The following is a 19,314-nucleotide window of genomic DNA, read 5'->3' as shown; positions in this document are numbered from 1 at the left end:
TTTCTCCTCCTCTCAGTCTTAAAAGCTCTTATTCCGAGATTGTGACTCCGAGTTCTAGACTCTCCAGCCAGGGGACACCATTCTAACCACGCTCTGGATAAAGACGTTTTTCCTGAATTCCTTATTGGATTTGTTGGTGATTATCTTATATTTATGAGCCCTAGTTTTGGATTCCCTCACAAGTGTAAACACCTTCTCTACATCTACCCTATCAAACCCCTTCATAATGTTAAAGAACTCTGTTAGGTCATGCCTAAGTCTACTTTTCCACAGAAAAGGGACCCAGCCTGTTGGATTAGCAGAGCAACAGCGTACACACTAAGAAGGTTGGCATGTCTCTTGAGCAAAGACAATGGCACTGTTGATGGGGCGTCTTTGTTCAATCTATTGGCTTTTTCCTGTTTCTATGCCCTATAGGAATCGCAGGATAGCTCAGATGAATACGTGGCTTGAGCAATGGTGCAGCAGGGAGGGATTCAAATTCCTGGGGCATTGGAACCGGTTCTAGGGGAGGTGGGACCAGTACAATCCGGACGGTCTACACCTGGGCAGAATCGGAACCAATGTCCTCGGGGGAGTGTTTGCTAGTGCTGTTGGGGAGGAGTTAAACTAATATGGCAGGGGGATGGGAACTAATGCAGGGAGATAGAGGGAAACAAAAAGGAGGCAAAAACAAAAGACAGAAAGGAGATGAGGAAAAGTGGAGGGCAGAGAAACCCAAGGCAAAGAACAAAAAGGGCCATTGTACAGCACAATTCTAAAAGGACAGAGGGTGTTAAAAAAACAAGCCTAAAGGCTTTGTGTCTTAATGCAAGGAGTATCCGCAATAAGGTGGATGAATTAACTGTGCAAATAGATGTTAACAAATATGATGTGATTGGGATTACGGAGACGTGGCTCCAGGATGATCAGGGCTGGGAACTCAACATCCAGGGGTATTCAACATTCAGGAAGGATAGAATAAAAGGAAAAGGAGGTGGGGTAGCATTGCTGGTTAAGGAGGAGATTAAGGCAATAGTTAGGAAGGACATTAGCGTGGATGATGTGGAATCTATATGGGTAGAGCTGCAGAACACCAAAGGGCAAAAAACGTTAGTGGGAGTTGTGTACAGACCTCCAAACAGTAGTAGTGATGTTGGGGAGGGCATCAAACATGAAATTAGGGGTGCGTGCAATAAAGGTGCAGCAGTTATAATGGGTGACTTTAATATGCACATAGATTGGGCTAACCAAACTGGAAGCAATACGGTGGAGGAGGATTTTCTGGAATGCATAAGGGATGGTTTTTTAGACCAATATGTCGAGGAACCAACTAGGGGGGAGGCCATCTTAGACTGGGTGTTATGTAATGAGAGAGGATTAATTAACAATCTCGCTGTGCGAGGCCCCTTGGGGAAGAGTGACCATAATATGGTGGAATTCTGCATTGGGATGGAGAATGAAACAGTTAATTCAGAGACCATGGTCCAGAACTTAAAGAAGGCTAACTTTGAAGGTATGAGGCGTGAATTGGCTGGGATGGATTGGCAAATGATACTTAAGGGGTTGACTGTGGATGGGCAATGGCAGACATTTAGAGACCGCATGGATGAACTACAACAATTGTACATTCCTGTCTGGCATAAAAATAAAAAAGGGAAGGTGGCTCAACCGTGGCTATCAAGGGAAATCAGGGATAGTATTAAAGCCAAGGAAGTGGCATACAAATTGGCCAGAAATAGCAGCGAACCTGGGGACTGGGAGAAATTTAGAACTCAGCAGAGGAGGACAAAGGGTTTGATTAGGGCAGGGAAAATGGAGTATGAGAAGAAGCTTGCAGGGAACATTAAGACGGATTGCAAAAGTTTCTATAGATATGTAAAGAGAAAAAGGTTAGTAAAGACAAACGTAGGTCCCCTGCAGTCAGAATCAGGGGAAGTCATAACGGGGAACAAAGAAATGGCGGACCAATTGAACAAGTACTTTGGTTCGGTATTCACGAAGGAGGACACGAACAACCTTCCGGTTATAAAAGGGGTCGGGGGGTCTAGTAAGGAGGAGGAACTGAGGGAAATCCTTATTAGCCGGGAAATTGTGTTGGGGAAATTGATGGGATTGAAGGCCGATAAATCCCCAGGGCCTGATGGACTGCATCCCAGAGTACTTAAGGAAGTGGCCTTGGAAATAGTGGATGCGTTGACAGTCATTTTCCAACATTCCATTGACTCTGGATCAGTTCCTATGGAGTGGAGGGTAGCCAATGTAACCCCACTTTTTAAAAAAGGAGGGAGAGAGAAAACAGAGAATTATAGACCGGTCAGCCTGACATCGGTAGTGGGTAAAATGATGGAATCAATTATTAAGGATGTCATAGCAGTGCATTTGGAAAGAGGTGACATGATAGGTCCAAGTCAGCATGGATTTGTGAAAGGGAAATCATGCTTGACAAATCTTCTGGAATTTTTTGAGGATGTTTCCAGTAGAGTGGATAAGGGAGAACCATTTGATGTGGTATATTTGGACTTTCAGAAGGCGTTCGACAAGGTCCCACACAAGAGATTGATGTGCAAAGTTAGAGCACATGGGATTGGGGGTAGTGTACTGACATGGATTGAGAACTGGTTGTCATACAGGAAGCAAAGAGTAGGAGTAAATGAGTACTTTTCAGAATGGCAGGCAGTGACTAGTGGGGTACCGCAAGGTTCTGTGCTGGGGCCCCAGCTGTTTACACTGTACATTAATGATTTAGATGAGGGGATTAAATGTAGTATCTCCAAATTTGCGGATGACACTAAGTTGGGTGGCAGTGTGAGCTGCGAGGAGGATGCTGTGAGGCTGCAGAGCGACTTGGATAGGTTAGGTGAGTGGGCAAATGCATGGCAGATGAAGTATAATGTGGATAAATGTGAGGTTATCCACTTTGGTGGTAAAAACAGAGAGACAGACTATTATCTGAATGGTGACAGATTAGGAAAAGGGGAAGTGCAAAGAGACCTGGGTGTCATGGTACATCAGTCATTGAAGGTTGGCATGCAGGTGCAGCAGGCGGTTAAGAAAGCAAATGGCATGTTGGCCTTCATAGCAAGGGGATTTGAGTACAGGGGCAGGGAGGTGTTGCTACAGTTGTACAGGGCATTGGTGAGGCCACACCTGGAGTATTGTGTACAGTTTTGGTCTCCTAACCTGAGGAAGGACATTCTTGCTATTGAGGGAGTGCAGCGAAGGTTCACCAGACTGATTCCCGGGATGGCGGGACTGACCTATCAAGAAAGACTGGATCAACTGGGCTTGTATTCAGTGGAGTTCAGAAGAATGAGAGGGGATCTCATAGAAACATTTAAAATTCTGACGGGGTTAGACAGGTTAGATGCAGGAAGAATGTTTCCAATGTTGGGGAAGTCCAGAACCAGAGGTCACAGTCTAAGGATAAGGGGTAAGCCATTTAGGACCGAGATGCGGAGGAACTTCTTCACCCAGAGAGTGGTGAACCTGTGGAATTCTCTACCACAGAAAGTTGTTGAGGCCAATTCACTAAATATATTCAAAAAGGAGTTAGATGAGGTCCTTACTACTAGGGGGATCAAGGGGTATGGCGAGAAAGCAGGAATGGGGTACTGAAGTTGAATGTTCAGCCATGAACTCATTGAATGGCGGTGCAGGTTAGAAGGGCCGAATGGCCTCCTCCTGCACCTATTTTCTATGTTTCTATATCCCTGAGACTGGAGTTAGTACTCCAGAGCCAGTACTGAGGGAGTGCTGCACTGTCCGATGTGCCGTTTTTCGGATGAGACGTTAAACCGAGGCCCCGTCTGCCCTCTCAGGTGGACGTTAAAGATCTCACAGCACTATTTCGAAGAAGAGCAGGGGGAGTTATCCCCAGTGTCCTGGGCCCATATTTATCCCTCAAGCAACATCACTAAAACAGATTATGGGATTAATCCCACAGTCTAAGTGGGATTAGACGGGATAATCTCTTGTTGGCTGGCGCAGATATGATGGTAAGTACTGTAGGGAATCGAATACGGCCAGGGTGATCTCCTGGACTAGTTTCGATCGCCTGGATGGGTCGGAGAGGAATTTTCTCATATTTCTTTTCCCCAATTGGCCTGGGTTTTTATCTAGTTTTTGCATCTCCCAGGAGATCACATGACTCCGGTTGGGGCGGAGTGTAGAATGTTTCAGTGCAAGGGGTGTCGCAGTTGTGTGGGGCGGACTGGTTGGGCTGGGAGCTCTTTACCTTTCTGCCATATAGGTTTATATGTAACCTTCAGGGCTGCTGACCGAGGGCCGTGCGGCTCTTTGTCGACCGGCGTGGACATGATGGGCCGAAATGGCCTCCTTCTGCGCTGTAAGTTTATATAATTCTATTACATTGATGTTGGTGGGTGCTTGCTATGCACAAATTGGCTGTCGCATTTCCCACATTACAACAGTCACTACACTAAAAAAAATACTTCATTGGTTGTAAAGCACATTGGGACATCCTGAGGTCGTGAACATAAGAACATAAGAAATAGGAGCAGAAGTAGGCCATACGGCCCCTCGAGCCTGCTCCGCCATTTAGTACGATCATGGCTGATCCAATCATGGACTCAGGTCCACTTCCCTGCCTGCTCCCCATAACCCCTTAGTCCCTTGATCCCTTATCGGTGAAAGGCTCTCTATAAATGCAAGTACTTTCCTTTAGATCAAAAATGATGCAATATGCAATCAGAGAGAAAGCTGCAGAAATGAAAGAGACGAGGGCCTGATTTCCATTCCATTAACACACCAAAAATGGTCACAGGCAAGGCATAGAGGAGAGCTAGATCAGGTCCATGGGATTCCCGTCTTGTTCCGGCCCTGCTCAAGATTCCAGTAGAGTTCGGAGCAGCCGATGGAAGCTCCCAACCAACGTAGGTCAAAGGGTGCAATGCATTGGACCATTGCAGATTGGGATCTGCCCATTGGTTTAACAAAGATGGCCGCCGGTCCTGATGAAGCCCCACCATGGATTTGGAACCTACAGGTACATGAGATAAATACTTGGGTGCAGTTGAGTGTCTTCTCAAAATCTACAAAATGGATGCGCAACGTTACTGTCAATAAAATTAAACAGGATTATCTTCCCTTACTTCGTGCTGTGCCAAATAAGGGGCCTCCCATTTAAAACTGAGATGAGGAGGAATTTCTTCCCTCAGAGGGTCGTGAATCTGTGGAATTCTCTGCCCCAGAAAGCTGTGGAGGCTGGGTCAGTGAATATATTTAAGGTGGAGATAGAGAGATTTTTGAGCGATAAGGGAGTCAAGGGTTATAGGGAGCGGGCAGGGAAGTGGAGCTGAGTCCATGATCAGATTAGCCATGATCTTATTAAATGGCAGAGCAGGCTCGAGGGGGCCAAATGGCCTACTCCTGCTCCTATTTCTTATGTTCTTATGTTTAATGTTATGTCTTTGAAGATAATTGTGTTAGATTTTATTGACAGTAACACCTAGAATACTGCGTACAGTTTTGATCTCTGTATTTAAGGAATACTTGCATTGGAGGCTGTTCAGAGAAGATTCACTAGGTTGATTCCGGAGATGAGGGGATTGACTTATGAGGATAGGTTGAGTAGGTTGGGCCTACACTCATTAGAGTTCAAAAGAATGAGACATGATCTTATCGAAACTTATAAGATAATGAGGGGGTTCAACAAGGTGGATGCAGAGAGGATATTTCCACTCATAGGGGGAACTAAAACTAGGGAGATAGTCTCAAAATAAGGTGTCGCCCATTTAAAACTGAGATGAGGAGGAATTTCTTCTCTCAGAGGGTTGTAAATCTATGGAATTCCCTGCTCCTATTTCTTATCTTCTTCTGTAATGTTACGCATTTATTTTGTAGATTTTGAAAAGATGCTCTACTGCACCCAAGAATTTATCTCATTCCATGCGGAAAAGGGAGAGGAGGTTGTGGCCTTGTGTGAAGAGTGAGGGAGGAGGCCAAGGCTATAAACACTGAAGTGGGGCTATCGAGCACTGTTATAATTAAAGGGTTAAGAATGGATCTCGGAATTAAAGCAAGCTGACACAGGCCTTTGTAGTGGTCAACTTTATAAGGGTGTTTAAAGGGAAATAACATATCAGAATTATTAACTTTACAAGTTGTGTAACCTGAGGACAATTACAGGAGGCACAACTGTTGAACCGCAGGAGGGGCAGATAAACAGGGCAAGGGGTCAAAAGTGACACTATGGAAAAACTCCATCTGGTCAATCAAGGCAAGAGAGATAAGATAACATTCCAATGTACTAATGAACTTTTGGGACAAAATTAATGTATGTCTCATGTATTGAATATCCGGCCATTATAGGCAGAGGAACTGTATAAAAACCCTGTGTTTTCTTTGTTCAGGGAGAGCACGTGAGGAGAGCTCAGCAACAGGTTGACTGCAGACTTGACTCTTCCTTGCAAGAAATTAAAGACTACTTGAATCTTCGAACCCAGACCTAGTGTTGAGTGTTAATTTTAAATGCTCCACTACAACACCTTTTACTTTGCATTGCTCCATAGCTGGTGCCATTAGCAAACAACAACAACAACAACAACTTGCATTATATATAGCGCCTTTAACGTATTAAAGCGTCCCAAGACGCTTCACAGGAGCGGCAGAGCATTAAGAGCCACACGGGATCTTGTGAGACGGTCATCACGAAACCTCTTGTGCTTTTGTTACTTTTATTGCATCTTCCAGCATCGTCACTGAGTGGTCCAGCGGCTGAGAGGATAGTGGGACCAAGCACTCACCCTGAGAAGGATGCATAGCGGACGGGAACTTCAAGAAGTGGATAGAAATTAAAAATAATCTAAAGTTGAAAGGAAAGATCTTGCATTTATATAGCGCCTTTCGCAACCTCAGGACGCTTCAAAAGTGATTTGCAGTCAATGAGGTATTTTTGAAGTGCAGTCGCTGTTGTAATTATAGGGAAAGGAGGCAGCCAATTTGCGCACAGCAAGCTCCCACAAACCCACAATGTGATAATAACCAGATAATCTGATTTTTTTAGCGATGTTGGTTGGAGGATAAATGTTGGCCCAGGACACTGGGGATAACACTTCCTGTTCTTCTTCGAAATAGTGCCATAGGATCTTTTCCGTCGACCTGAGAGAGCAGACGGGGCCTCGGTTTAACGTCTCAAGTGAAAGACGGAATCTCCGACAGTGCGGCGCTCCCAGTGTACTGGCCATTGGGAGTGTCAGTTTAAATTATGTACTCAAGTCTTTGGAGCCAAGGCTGATAGAAACATAGAAAATAGGTGCAGGAGTAGGCCATTCGGCCTTTCGAGCCTGCACCACCATTCAATAAGATCATGGCTGATCATTCCCTCAGTACCCCTTTCCTGCTTTCTCTCCATACCCCTTCATCCCTTTAGCCGTAAGGGCCATATCTAACTCCCCCTCGAATATATCCAATGAACTGGCATCAACAACTCTCTGCGGCAGGGAATTCCACAGGTTAACAACTCTCTGAGTGAAGAAGTTTCTCCTCATCTCAGTCCTAAATGGCTTACCCCTTATCTTTAGACTATATTCCCTGGTTCTGGACTTCCCCAACATCGGGAACATTCTTCCTGCATCTAACCTGTCCAGTCCCGAGTGAATTTTATATGTTTCTATGAGATCCCCTCTCATCCTTCTAAATTCCAGTGAACACAGGCCCAGTTGATCCAGTCTCTCCTCATATGTCAGTCCTGCCATCCCGGGAATCAGTCTGGTGAACCTTCGCTGCACTCCCTACCTACTTTGAGGTTCAAGTTCCCACAATATGTAGCTTTATTTAAAAATACTCCTTTTAGCTGCAGCCTACAGTTGTTAATGCATGTTTGTTTGTATGGCACACTTTTTGCTCACCCCTAGTTGTCCTGATGAGGCGGTGATGGGCCTTCTATTGGTTTTACAACTGAGTGGCTTGTTAGGCCACTTCAGACTAGCAGCAAGTATACAGCACAAAAACGGGCCATTTGGCTCAACCAGTCCTTGCCGGTGTTTATGCTCCACGCGAGCCTCCTCCCACCCTACTTCATCCCACCCCATCAGCATATCGGTCTATTCCATTCTCCCTCATGTGCTTATCCAACTTCACCTTAAATGCATCTGTGATATTCGCTTCAACCTCTCCCTGTGGTGGCGAGTTCCACATTCTCTCCATTCTTTGGGTGAAGAAGTTCCTCTGGAATTCCCTATTGGATTCATTAGTGACTATCTTATATGGATGACCTCTAGATTTGGACTCTACACACAATCAGAAACAGCTTCTCTACGTCTACCCTATCACATTCTTTCATAGAACATAAGAACATAAGAAATAGGAGCAGGAGTAGGCCATTTGGACACTCGAGCCTGCTCCGCCATTCAATAAGATCATGGCTGATCCAATCATGGACTCAGGTTCACTTCCCTGCCCGCTCCCCATAACCCTTTACTCCCTTATCACTCATAAATCTGTCTATCTCCGCCTTAAATATATTCAATGACCCAGCTTCCACAGCTCTCTGGGGCAGAGAATTCCAGATTTACAACTCTCTGAGAGAAGAAATTTCTCCTCAGCTCAGTTTTAAATGGGCGGCCCCTTATTCTGAGATTATGTCCCCTCGTTTTAGTTTCCCCTATGAGTGGAAACATCCTCTCTGCATCCACCTTGTCAAACCCTCTCATTATCTTATGTTTCAATAAGATCACCTCTCATTCTTCTGAACTCCAACGTGTATAGGCCCAACCTACTCAACCCCCTCATCTCCGGAATCAACCTAGTGAACCTTCTCTGAACTGCCTCCAATGCAAATATATCCTTCCTTAAATACGGAGACCAAAACTGTACGCAATACTCCAGGTGTGGCCTCACCAATACCCTGTACAGTTTTAGCAGGATTTCTCTGCTTTTAAACTCTATCCCCCTTGCAATAAAGGCCAACGTTCCATTTGCCTTCCTGATTACTTGCTGTACCTGCATACTAACTTGTCTCCTGAATGTCCTGGCTCTGATTTTAAGGGTATGTCCCCTTGTCCTACACGCCCCACCGGCGGAAAAAGTTTTGCTCTGTCTACCCCATCCATCCCTTTCAAAATCCTAAAAACCTCACTCATATCATCCCTTAATGTTACAAAATGTTCCCATGGCAGTTCTCAGACACATAAGGAGAAATTAGAGCAGATGACCAAAGCTTGGTATAAGAGGTAGGTTTTAAGGAGCGTCTTAAAAGATGAAAGAGAGGTGGAGAAGTTTCGGGAAGGAATTCCAGAAGAGGGATTAGGCAATGAAAGCACAGGCGCTAACGGTGGAGCGATGAAAATCGAGAATGCGCAAGAGGCCAGAAGTGAAGGAGCGCAGAGATCTTGGAAAGAAAGACTTGAGTTTATATAGCGCCTTTGACAACCAGTGGACGTTTCAAACCGCTTTACAGCCAATGAAGGAGTGTAGTCACCATTGTAATGTGGGAAACGCAGCAGCCAATTTGCACACGGCAAGCTCTCACAAACAGCAATGTGATAATGACCAGCTAATCTGTTTTTTGTGTTATGTTACTTGAAGGATAATGACAAGACACTGAGGATAACTTACCCTACTCTGCTTTGAAATAGCGACATGGGATGTTTTACGTTCACCTGGGAGCACAGACAGAGCCTCGGTTTAACGTCTCATCCGAAAGACGGCACCCTTGACAATGCAGCACTCCCTCAGCACTGTACTGGAGGGTCAGCCTATATTTTTTTGTGTTCAAGTCTCTGGAGTGGGACTTGAACCCACAACCTTCTGACTCAGAGGCGAATGTGCTGCCCACTGAGCCACAACTGACACTCTGGAGGGTTGGTAAGGCTAATGGTGGATTTATTCACAGCTCGCTATGGTGGGACTTGAACACACGGCCAGCTGGATTTCTCATCCACTACCGTAACCACTACACTAACATAGAGAGAGAGAAAAGGTGAGAGAGAGAGAGAGAGAGAGAAGGCGAGAGGGAGAGAGAGAAGGCGAGAGGGAGAGGGCGAGAGAGAGGGAGAGAGAGAGAGGGAGAGAGAGAGAGAGAGAGGAGGCGAGAGAGAGGTGAGAGAGAGAGAAGGCGAGAGAGGGAGAAGGTGAGAGAGAGAGAGAAGGTGAGAGAAGGCAACATACCCATAACATATAAGATCAGGACTTAGCGCTGTTTTGCAACTGTCCAGGCCCACCATTCATGGCTTCTCAGACGCACATCATTGCAAAATACGTCAGCAACAGACCTCCACTTACTATCCTCTATCCACCATTTTGTACGGAGAGCTCCTGTAGTTGTTGCCGACTGTTCCAAAATTCACGTGACCGAGGGTAACGTTGAAATCCTCGCTGTAAGCATTTACGATTCTGCACAAAGACATCAGGGAGTGAGCAGGAAGTAGAATGTTTTTTTTTTGCTGACAGAAAGGAGATTGAGGAAATCAACAAGGCGATGTCCTACCTTATTGCGGCTTTTCCCTTCAGTGGTTTGGACTTTTCATCTTCCAGCTGAATGCAAACATTAGTACAATTATTAACAACTTGTATTTATATAGCGCCTTTAATGTAGTGAAACGTCCCAAGATGCTTCACAGTATGGGATTAAAAAGTTGACACCGAGTCGCATAAGGAGAAATTAGGTCAGGTGACCAAAAGTCTGGTCAAAGAGGTCGGTTTTAAGGAGCGTCTCAAAGGAGGAAAGAGAGGCAGAGAGGTGGAGAGGTTTAGAGAGGGAGTTCCAGAGCTTGGGGGCCAAGGCAACAGAAGGCATGGCCACCAATAGTTGAGCGATTATAAGCAGGGATGCTCAAGAGGACAGAATGAGAGGAGCGCAGAGATCTCGGGGGTGAGTAGGGGGGGTTACAGAGATAGAGAGGGGCGAGGCCCATAGAGGGATTTGTAAACAAGGATGAGAATTTTGAAATTGGGGCGTTGCTTAACCGGGAGTAGGTCAGCGAGCACAGAGGTGATGGGTGAGCGGGACTGGGTGCGAGTTAGGACACGGGCTACTGCGTTTTGGATAGCTGCTAATTTACGTAGGGTAGAATGTGGGAGACCAGCCAGGAGTTTAGGAAGAAAAAAAGACATGCATTTCTAGAGTTTTGTGACCTCAGGACTATAATATGTCCTTGCTATACAGTACAAATGCACACGAGGCCCATACTAGAGAGAAGGCCACTCTGTGACCAGTAACCTTTATTAGCCAGCACTGAAGTGAAGAAGGTGGGTGGAGCTTCCCCTTTTATACCTGAAAGTCCAGGTTAGGAGTGTCTCCCACAAGTTCACCACCTAGTGGCCAGTGTTCTCAAGGTGTACAACTTAGGTACGTTTATACATGGGTTACAATGACAGTTGAATACATTATATCACCTCCCCCCCAAAGTCTTATTGGGATCACAGGTTACTGGTGGTTTACTCTCCCTTGTAGAGCGCCTGAGTTGGGGCTCCGGTTGTTGGGCGCTGGCCTGAGTGTCTGCTGCTTGCGGTGCCTCAGGCCTATCCAGACTGCCCACAGTGACTGGGCTTTGCTCCACTTGGTTCCGGTGTTCGGTCACCTGTGGTGGAGTGAACTCTACATCATGTTCTTCCTCTGCTTCTTCTATGGGGTTGCTGAACCTCCTTTTTGTTTGATCCATGTGTTTGCGGCAGATTTGTCCATTGGTAAGTTTAACTACCAGAATCCTATTCCCGTCTTTGGCAATCACAGTGCCTGCGAGCCATTTGGGCCCTGCAGCGTAGTCAAGGACAAAGACAAGTCATTGACATCAATACATCGGGACATTGCATTCCCATCATGGTGGTCACATTGGGACCGGCGCCTGATCTCGAAAATTTCTTTCATGGTGGGGTGTATAAGGGATAACCTGGTTTTGAGCATCCTTTTCAATAACAGCTCTGTGGGTGGAACCCCTGTGTGCGAGTGTGGTCGGGATCTATTGGCCAACAGGAGGCGTGATAGATTACGAGGGTAAACTTGCGCAAAACATAGAAACAGATAGTAAAAGCATTTACAGATATATAAAACGAAAAAGAAGGGCGGTAAGAGAAGGGATAAACAGCCGTGGATAACCAAGGAAATAAAGGAGAGTATCAAATTAAAAACCAATGCGTATAAGGTGGCCAAGGTTAGTGGGAAACTAGAAGATTGGGAAAATTTTAAACGACAGCAAAGAATGACTAAGAAAGCAATAAAGAAAGGAAAGATAGATTACGAAAGTAAACTTGCGCAAAACATAAAAACAGATAGTAAAAGCTTTTACAGATATATAAAGAGTGACTAAAGTAAATGTTGGTCCCTTAGAAGATGAGAAGGGGGATTTAATAATGGGAAATGTGGAAATGGCTGAGACCTTAAATAATTATTTTGCTTCGGTCTTCACAGTGGAAGACACAAAAACCATGCCAAAAATTGCTGGTCACAGGAATGTGGGAAGGGAGGACCTTGAGACAATCACTGTCACTAGCGGGGGTAGGTAGTGCTGGACAGCTTAATGGGACTCAAGGTAGACAAGTCCCCTGGTCCTGATGAAATGCATCCCAGGTATTAAAAGAGATGGCGGAAGTTATAGCAGATGCATTAGTTATAATCTACCAAAATTCTCTGGACTCTGGGAGGTACCAGCGGATTGGAAAGCAGCTAATGTAACTCCTCTGTTTAAAAAAGGGGGCAGACAAAAGGCAGGTAACTATAGGCAGGTTAGTTTAACATCTGTAGTGGGGAAAATGCTTGAAACTATAATTAAGGAAGAAATAGCGGGACATCTAGATAGAAATAGTGCAATCAAGCAGACGCAGCATGGATTCATGAAGGGGAAATCATGTTTAACTAATTTACTGGAATTCTTTGAGGATATAACGAACATGGTGGATAGAGGTGTACCGATGGATGTGGTGTATTTAGATTTCCAAAAGGCATTCGATAAGGTGCCACACAAAAGGTTACTGCAGAAGATAAAGGTTCGTGGAGTCAGAGGAAATGTATTAGCATGGATAAAGAATTGGCTGGCTAACAGAGAGAGAGTCGGGATAAATGGGTCCTTTTCGGGTTGGAACTTGGTGGTTAGTCGTGTGCCACAGGGATCAGTGCTGGGACCACAACTGTTTACAATATACATAGATGACCTGGAAGAGGGGACAGAGTGTAGTGTAACAAAATTTGCAGATGACACAAAAATTAGTGGGAAAGCGGGTTGTGTAGAGGACACAGAAAGGCTGCAAAGAGATTTAGATAGGTTAAGCGAATGGGCTAAGGTTTGGCAGATGGAATACAATGTCAGAAAGTGTGAGGTCATCCACCTTGGGAAAAAAAAACAGTAAAAGGGAATATTATTTGAATGGGGAGAAATTACAACATGCTGTGGTGCAGAGGGACCTGGGGGTCCTTGTGCATGAATCCCAAAAAGTTAGTTTGCAGGTGCAGCAGGTAATCAGGAAGGCGAATGGAATGTTGGCCTTCATTGCGAGAGGGATGGAGTACAAAAGCAGGGAGGTCCTGCTGCAGCTGTATAGGGTATTGGTAAGGCCGCACCTGGAGTACTGCGTGCAGTTTTGGTCACCTTACTTAAGGAAGGATATACTGGCTTTGGAGGGGGTACAGAGACGATTCATTAGGCTGATTCCGGAGATGAGGGGGTTACCTTATGATGATAGATTGAGTAGACTGGGTCTTTACTCGTTGGAGTTCAGAAGGATGAGGGGTGATCTTATAGAAACCTTTAAAATCATGAAAGGGATAGACAAGATAGAGGCAGAGAGGTTGTTTCCACTGGTCGGGGCGACTAGAACTAGGGGGAACAGTCTGAAATACGTGGAAGCCAATTTAAAACCGAGTTGAGAAGGAATTTCTTCTCCCAGAGGGTTGTGAATCTGTGGAATTCTCTGCCCAAGGAAGCAGTTGAGGCTAGCTCATTGAATGTATTCAAGTCACGGATAGATAGATTTTTAACCAATAAGGGAATTAAGGGTTACGGGGAGCGGGCGGTTAAGTGGAGCTGAGTCCACGGCCAGATCAGCCATGATCTTGTTGAATGGCGGAGCAGGCTCGAGGGGCTAGATGGCCTACTCCTGTTCTTAGTTCTTATGTTCTTATGTTCTTATGTGATAAGCGGCTGTGTAGGAACCGCCTTGGATTCTGAGCATTGCCTGTTTGATTATCTGCACTGCTCGTTCCGACTGGCCGTTTGAGGCCGGCTTGAACGATGCCCTTCTGACATGGTTGATACCATTTCCTGCCATGAAGTCCTGGAATTCAATACTTGTAAAGCACGGGCTATTGTCGCTGACCAAGACATCCGGTAGACCATGGGCGGCGAACATTGCCCGTAGACTTTCTACCGTGGCAGACGATGTGCTTGAATTGAGAATGTCACACTCGATCCATTTGGAGTAGACGTCTACTGCAACCAAAACATATTTCTCATGAAAGGACCTGCGTAGTCCACATGGATGCGTGACCATGGCTTGGCAGGCCAGGATCAGGGGCTAAGCGGGGCTTCCCTGGGCGCATTGCCCAGCTGGGCACATGTGTTGCACCTGCGAACACAAAGTTCCAGGTCTGCCTCTATCCCTGGCCACCAAACATGTGACCTGGCAATTGCCTTCATCGTGACAATGCCCGGGTGCTCATTGTGGAGTTCTCGGATGAACACCTCATAGCCCATCTGGGGCATGACTATTCGGTTTCCCCATAGTAGGCAATCGGCCTGAATCGATACTTCATCCTTGCTCCTGTGAAATGGTTTAAATTACTCAGGGCATGTTCTGTACGTGGCTGGCCAATCCCCATTCAGGACACATTTCTTGACTAAAGACAGTAGCGGGTCTCTATTTGTCCAGACTTTGATCTGACGGGCTGTCATGGGTGAGCCTTCGCTTTCAAGAAATGTGTCCTGCCCTGAGGAATTTAAACCATTTCACAGGCGCAAGGATGAACTCTCGATTCAGGCCGATTACCTACTATGGGGAAACCGAATTCATGAAGGGGAAATCATGTTTAACTAATTTACTGGAATTCTTTGAGGATATAACAAGCATGGTGGATAGAGGTGTTTCGATGGATGTGGTGTATTTAGATTTCCAAAAGGCATTCGATAAGGTGCCACACAAAAGGTTACTGCAGAAGATAGAGGTACGCGGAGTCAGAGGAAATGTATTGGCATGGATAGAGAATTGGCTGGCGAACAGAAAGCAGAGAGTCGGGATAAATGGGTCCTTTTCGGGTTGGAAATCGGTGGTTAGTGGTGTGCCACAGGGATCGGTGCTGGGATCACAACTGTTTACAATATACATAGATGACCTGGAAGAGGGGACAGAGTGTAGTGTAACAAAATTTGCAGATCACACAAAGATTAGTGGGAAAGTGGGTTGTGTGGAGGACACAGAGAGGCTGCAAAGAGATTTGGATGGGTTAAGTGAATGGGTTTGGCAGATGGAATACAATGTCGGAAAGTGTGAGGTCATCCACCTTGGGAAAAAAAACAGTAAAAGGGAATATTATTTGAATGGGGAGAAATTACAACATGCTGAGGTGCAGAGGAACCTGGGGGTCCTTGTGCATGAATCCCAAAAAGTTAGTTTGCAGGTGCAGCAGGTAATCAGGAAGGCGAATGGAATGTTGGCCTTCATTGCGAGAGGGATGGAGTACAAAAACAGGGAGGTCCTGCTGCTACTGTACAGGGTATTGGTGAGGCCGCACCTGGAGTACTGCGTGCAGTTTTGGTCACCTTACTTAAGGAAGGATATACTGGCTTTGGAGGGGGTACAGAGACGATTCATTAGGCTGATTCCGGAGATGAGGGGGTTACCTTATGATGATAGATTGAGTAGACTGGGTCTTTACTCGTTGGAGTTCAGAAGGATGAGGGGTGATCTTATAGAAACCTTTAAAATCATGAAAGGATAGACAAGATAGAGGCAGAGAGGTTGTTTCCACTGGTCGGGGAGACTAGAACTAGGGGGCACAGTCTCAAAATACGTGGGAGCCAATTTAAAACCGAGTTGAGAAGGAATTTCTTCTCCCAGAGGGTTGTGAATCTGTGGAATTCTCTGCCCAAGGAAGCAGTTGAGGCTAGCTCATTGAATGTATTCAAGTCACAGATAGATAGATTTTTAACCAATAAGGGAATTAAGGGTTACGGGGAGAGGGCGGGTAAGTGGAGCTGAGTCCACGGCCAGATCAACCATGATCTTATTGAATAGCGGAGCAGGCTCGAGGGGCTAGATGGCCTACTCCTGTTCCTAATTCTTATGTTCTTATGTTTCGAAAGCTTCAACGGCCATGACCACCTCAGCACCATGCTCGGTTGCTCCCTCGGTGGTGGCCAGTGGGAGCCTGCTGAGTGCATCGGCGCAGTTTTCAGTGCCCGGTCTTTGCCGAAATGAGTAGTCATAGGTGGCTAACGTGAGTGCCCACCTCTGTATGCGGGCCGACACATTTGCATTTGTGGCCTTGTTGTCGGTCAAAAGGGACATTAGGGGTTTGTGATCTGTCTCCAGCTCAAATTTCCTGCCAAACAGGTACTGGTGCATTTTTTTTACTGCATATACACATGCAAGCGCTTCCTTTTCTACCATCCCGTAGCCCCTTTCTGCCTGGGACAGACTTTTGGAGGCATAAGCTACCGGCTGTAACTGACCCTTGGCATTGACATGCTGCAACACACACCCGACACCATAGGACGACGCATCGCACGTTAAACAAGTTTCTTACATGGGTCATATAGCGTTAACAGATTGTTGGAGCATAACAAATTGCGTGCTCTATCAAAAGCCCATTCATGCCCTTTGCATAGGAGCACGTGTAGTGGCTGTAACAGCGTGCTCAATTTGGGAAGAAAGTTACCAAAATTGTTCAGGAGCCCCAGGAACGAACGCAGCTCTGTCATGTTGCGGGGTCTGGGTGCTCTCTGGATCACTTCCGTTTAGGTCTGATCCCGTCTGCTGCTATCCTCATCCCCAGGAATTCTACCTCTGGAGCTAGGAAGACGCACTTCGCCTTTTTCAGTCGCAGACCTACCCGGTCCAGTCTGCGTAGCACCTCCTCCAGGTTGTGGGGGTGTTCTTCAGTATCGCAACCAGTGTTGAGGATGTTGTCTTGAAAAATCACCGTCCTTGGAATGAACTTGAGGAGGTTTTCCATGTTTCGTTGAAAGATTGCGGCGACCGAACGAATCCCGAACAGACATCTGTTGTACTCAAACAACCCCTTGTGTGTCGTGATGGTGGTCAGCTTCTTCAACTCACTCGCCAGCTCCTGGGTCATGTAAGTTGAGGTCAGGTCCAATTTTGAAAAAAGTTTGCCACCGGATAGCGTCGCAAAGAGGTCCTCCGCTCTCGGTAGCGGGTACTGGTCTTGGAGTGACGCCTGATTGATGGTGGCCTTGTATTCACCACATATCCTGACCGACCCATCCGCCTTGAGTACCGGCACAATCGGGCTCGCTCAGTCTCTGAATTCGACTGGTGAGATAGTGCCTTCCCTCAGCAGGCGGTCCAATTCGCATTCTATCTTTTCCCGCATCACGTACGGCATGTGGAAATGTATTTTTATCTAAGCTGATACCATACGGTATTTGTGTGCCCTTTGCAATATATATATATCAAAATGGAGTCCTGGCCCTTCCAGAACTTTCTGCATTTTAGCAGTCAGCTTGCATAAACAGCTAAACCTGGTTTGAGATGGCTGATGGCCATCAGACAGCTAGGAGACAAGTCATGCTGAGACAAGTACCCCCCCCCCCATGGTGCTTTCCTATTGTCTACACGACAAGAGTTCCATGTCACCCCACCCTTATCTTCTAGCCATTATCTCATGCAGAGACCTCATCCATTTGATGCAAACAGATAAACTGACCAGGAAATTGAACTATCCTGACACAATACAAGACAGGTGATAGCCCATTATCTATGACTCATGGAGTAATGGTCGGCTGGCCAACTGATAACCCTGACAAAAGGAAATATCTGGATACCATGTCAGGACCAGGATATAGTAATTAACTCTTTATCTGTATTCACTGACTGTGAGACAGAGCAATACACAGGGAGAGGCCATAACTTGGGTTTTACTGTATAAATATCTTGTTAAACTGAACCATTTCGGAGGTGTTCACTTAGCCATTGACTGAGTGTGACCTACCCCTTGCTAGCAAGCGAATTAAAGAAACTTCTGCCGGAGTTGTAAGTGTCGGAGTCATTCTTTTCGGAGGTCGAGATTTCGACAGTTACTTCTTGGAGGTCCCACCGAGATGCATACTCTCTGTCCTGTGAGTAAAACGGATACAGGCATAGTGCCTCTCCAGTGAAAGGCTTCAGTGGCCAAACAAGGTGAGCCTTTTGCTCACAAGAGGTTTCTTCACTGTTGAATCGCATATGTAATCTGTTGTCCACAGGGGAGGTACTGCAATCTACAAGACTCGGCATTTAAAAGCTAAAGGTATTTTTTATAACCATTTCTTTCTCAGCTCGCCAGCAGAAGAGAACAGGTTCTGGAAAAAATCTCGAAACAGCCCGGGGAAGGTTTCAGTAGGTAAGGGAGCGCTAGTCGATCGAAAAGGGTTCCAGGTTCTTATGTGATAAGATTTTTATTGTTTTTAATTCGGAAGGGGTTCTTATGTGATAAGAGTAGAAAAAAAAAGGAAAGCGCTAATCGATCAAAATTTCTTATGTTATAAGAGTTTGGGTATGGAACCATAAGTTTTATCAGTTTTTTATTAGGATAAGTTAAGGACTCAGTCTGTAGTGGCGTACAACACAGACTGAGAATTGTTTGTTGTCCTTGTTATACTGTTGTATGCAATACCTTTGTGAGAGATTGCCATTAGAGAAACGGGAAGAGTCACTAGGGAAAATTGTGATTCGAAAAAAAAACACAAGGATTGATTAAGAAAAGAAACAGTAACTGATTGATCAACTACGGTTGGTTCGTGCCAACATATCTCACACACCCAGACTGAGCCCGAATTAAGAGCCTTTTCAGGCCACGTAACGGCCAGGAGAAGTGGGCGTAGAGAACTCGGTTGTCCGAAAGGATTGTGAGATCAGAAACTGTGGAAAATCTTAATCATCCAGAATGGGTGCCGGAGCAAGTTAAAACACCACAAAAGGCACACCAGCCTATGTCATGCTCCAGAATTGTGGTCAGTCTTCAATTGACCAAAGAAACAAAAACGGTAAAGTGGACTAAGGGTGAAAACAGGCCATTTCCACCCGATGGTTCATTTAATTTAGAGAGAACAACATGTCTCGAGGAGTGTCTTATAAACAGAGATCCAGGTAGAAGAAAAAAAAAAGGAAAGTAATAGAAAAGGCCTGGGTTCCGATTCTTCAAGCCCATGTAAAATTAACAGA

At 45.7% G+C, this 19,314-nt stretch overlaps 1 protein-coding gene across 2 annotated transcripts in view; it reads right to left on the bottom strand.

Moving 5' to 3' along the window:
* The window catches only part of slc15a2 (solute carrier family 15 member 2), a 261,524-nt gene that overhangs the window by 25,490 nt on the left and 216,720 nt on the right, over positions 1-19,314 (bottom strand). For both annotated transcript variants that reach the window (XM_070875245.1, XM_070875244.1), the window contains 2 exons: positions 10,430-10,476; positions 10,225-10,335 (listed from right to left, as the gene is read on the bottom strand). In XM_070875245.1, coding sequence (XP_070731346.1) covers positions 10,225-10,335; positions 10,430-10,476 — 158 coding nt within the window. The remainder of the gene's footprint in view (positions 1-10,224; positions 10,336-10,429; positions 10,477-19,314) is intronic.

The sequence above is a fragment of the Pristiophorus japonicus genome, chromosome 3 (assembly GCF_044704955.1).
Source record: "Pristiophorus japonicus isolate sPriJap1 chromosome 3, sPriJap1.hap1, whole genome shotgun sequence".
Classification (NCBI taxonomy): Eukaryota; Metazoa; Chordata; class Chondrichthyes; family Pristiophoridae; genus Pristiophorus; species Pristiophorus japonicus.
Note: the sequence above shows the minus strand (reverse complement) of the source record. Positions and strands in the feature narration are given on the sequence as shown.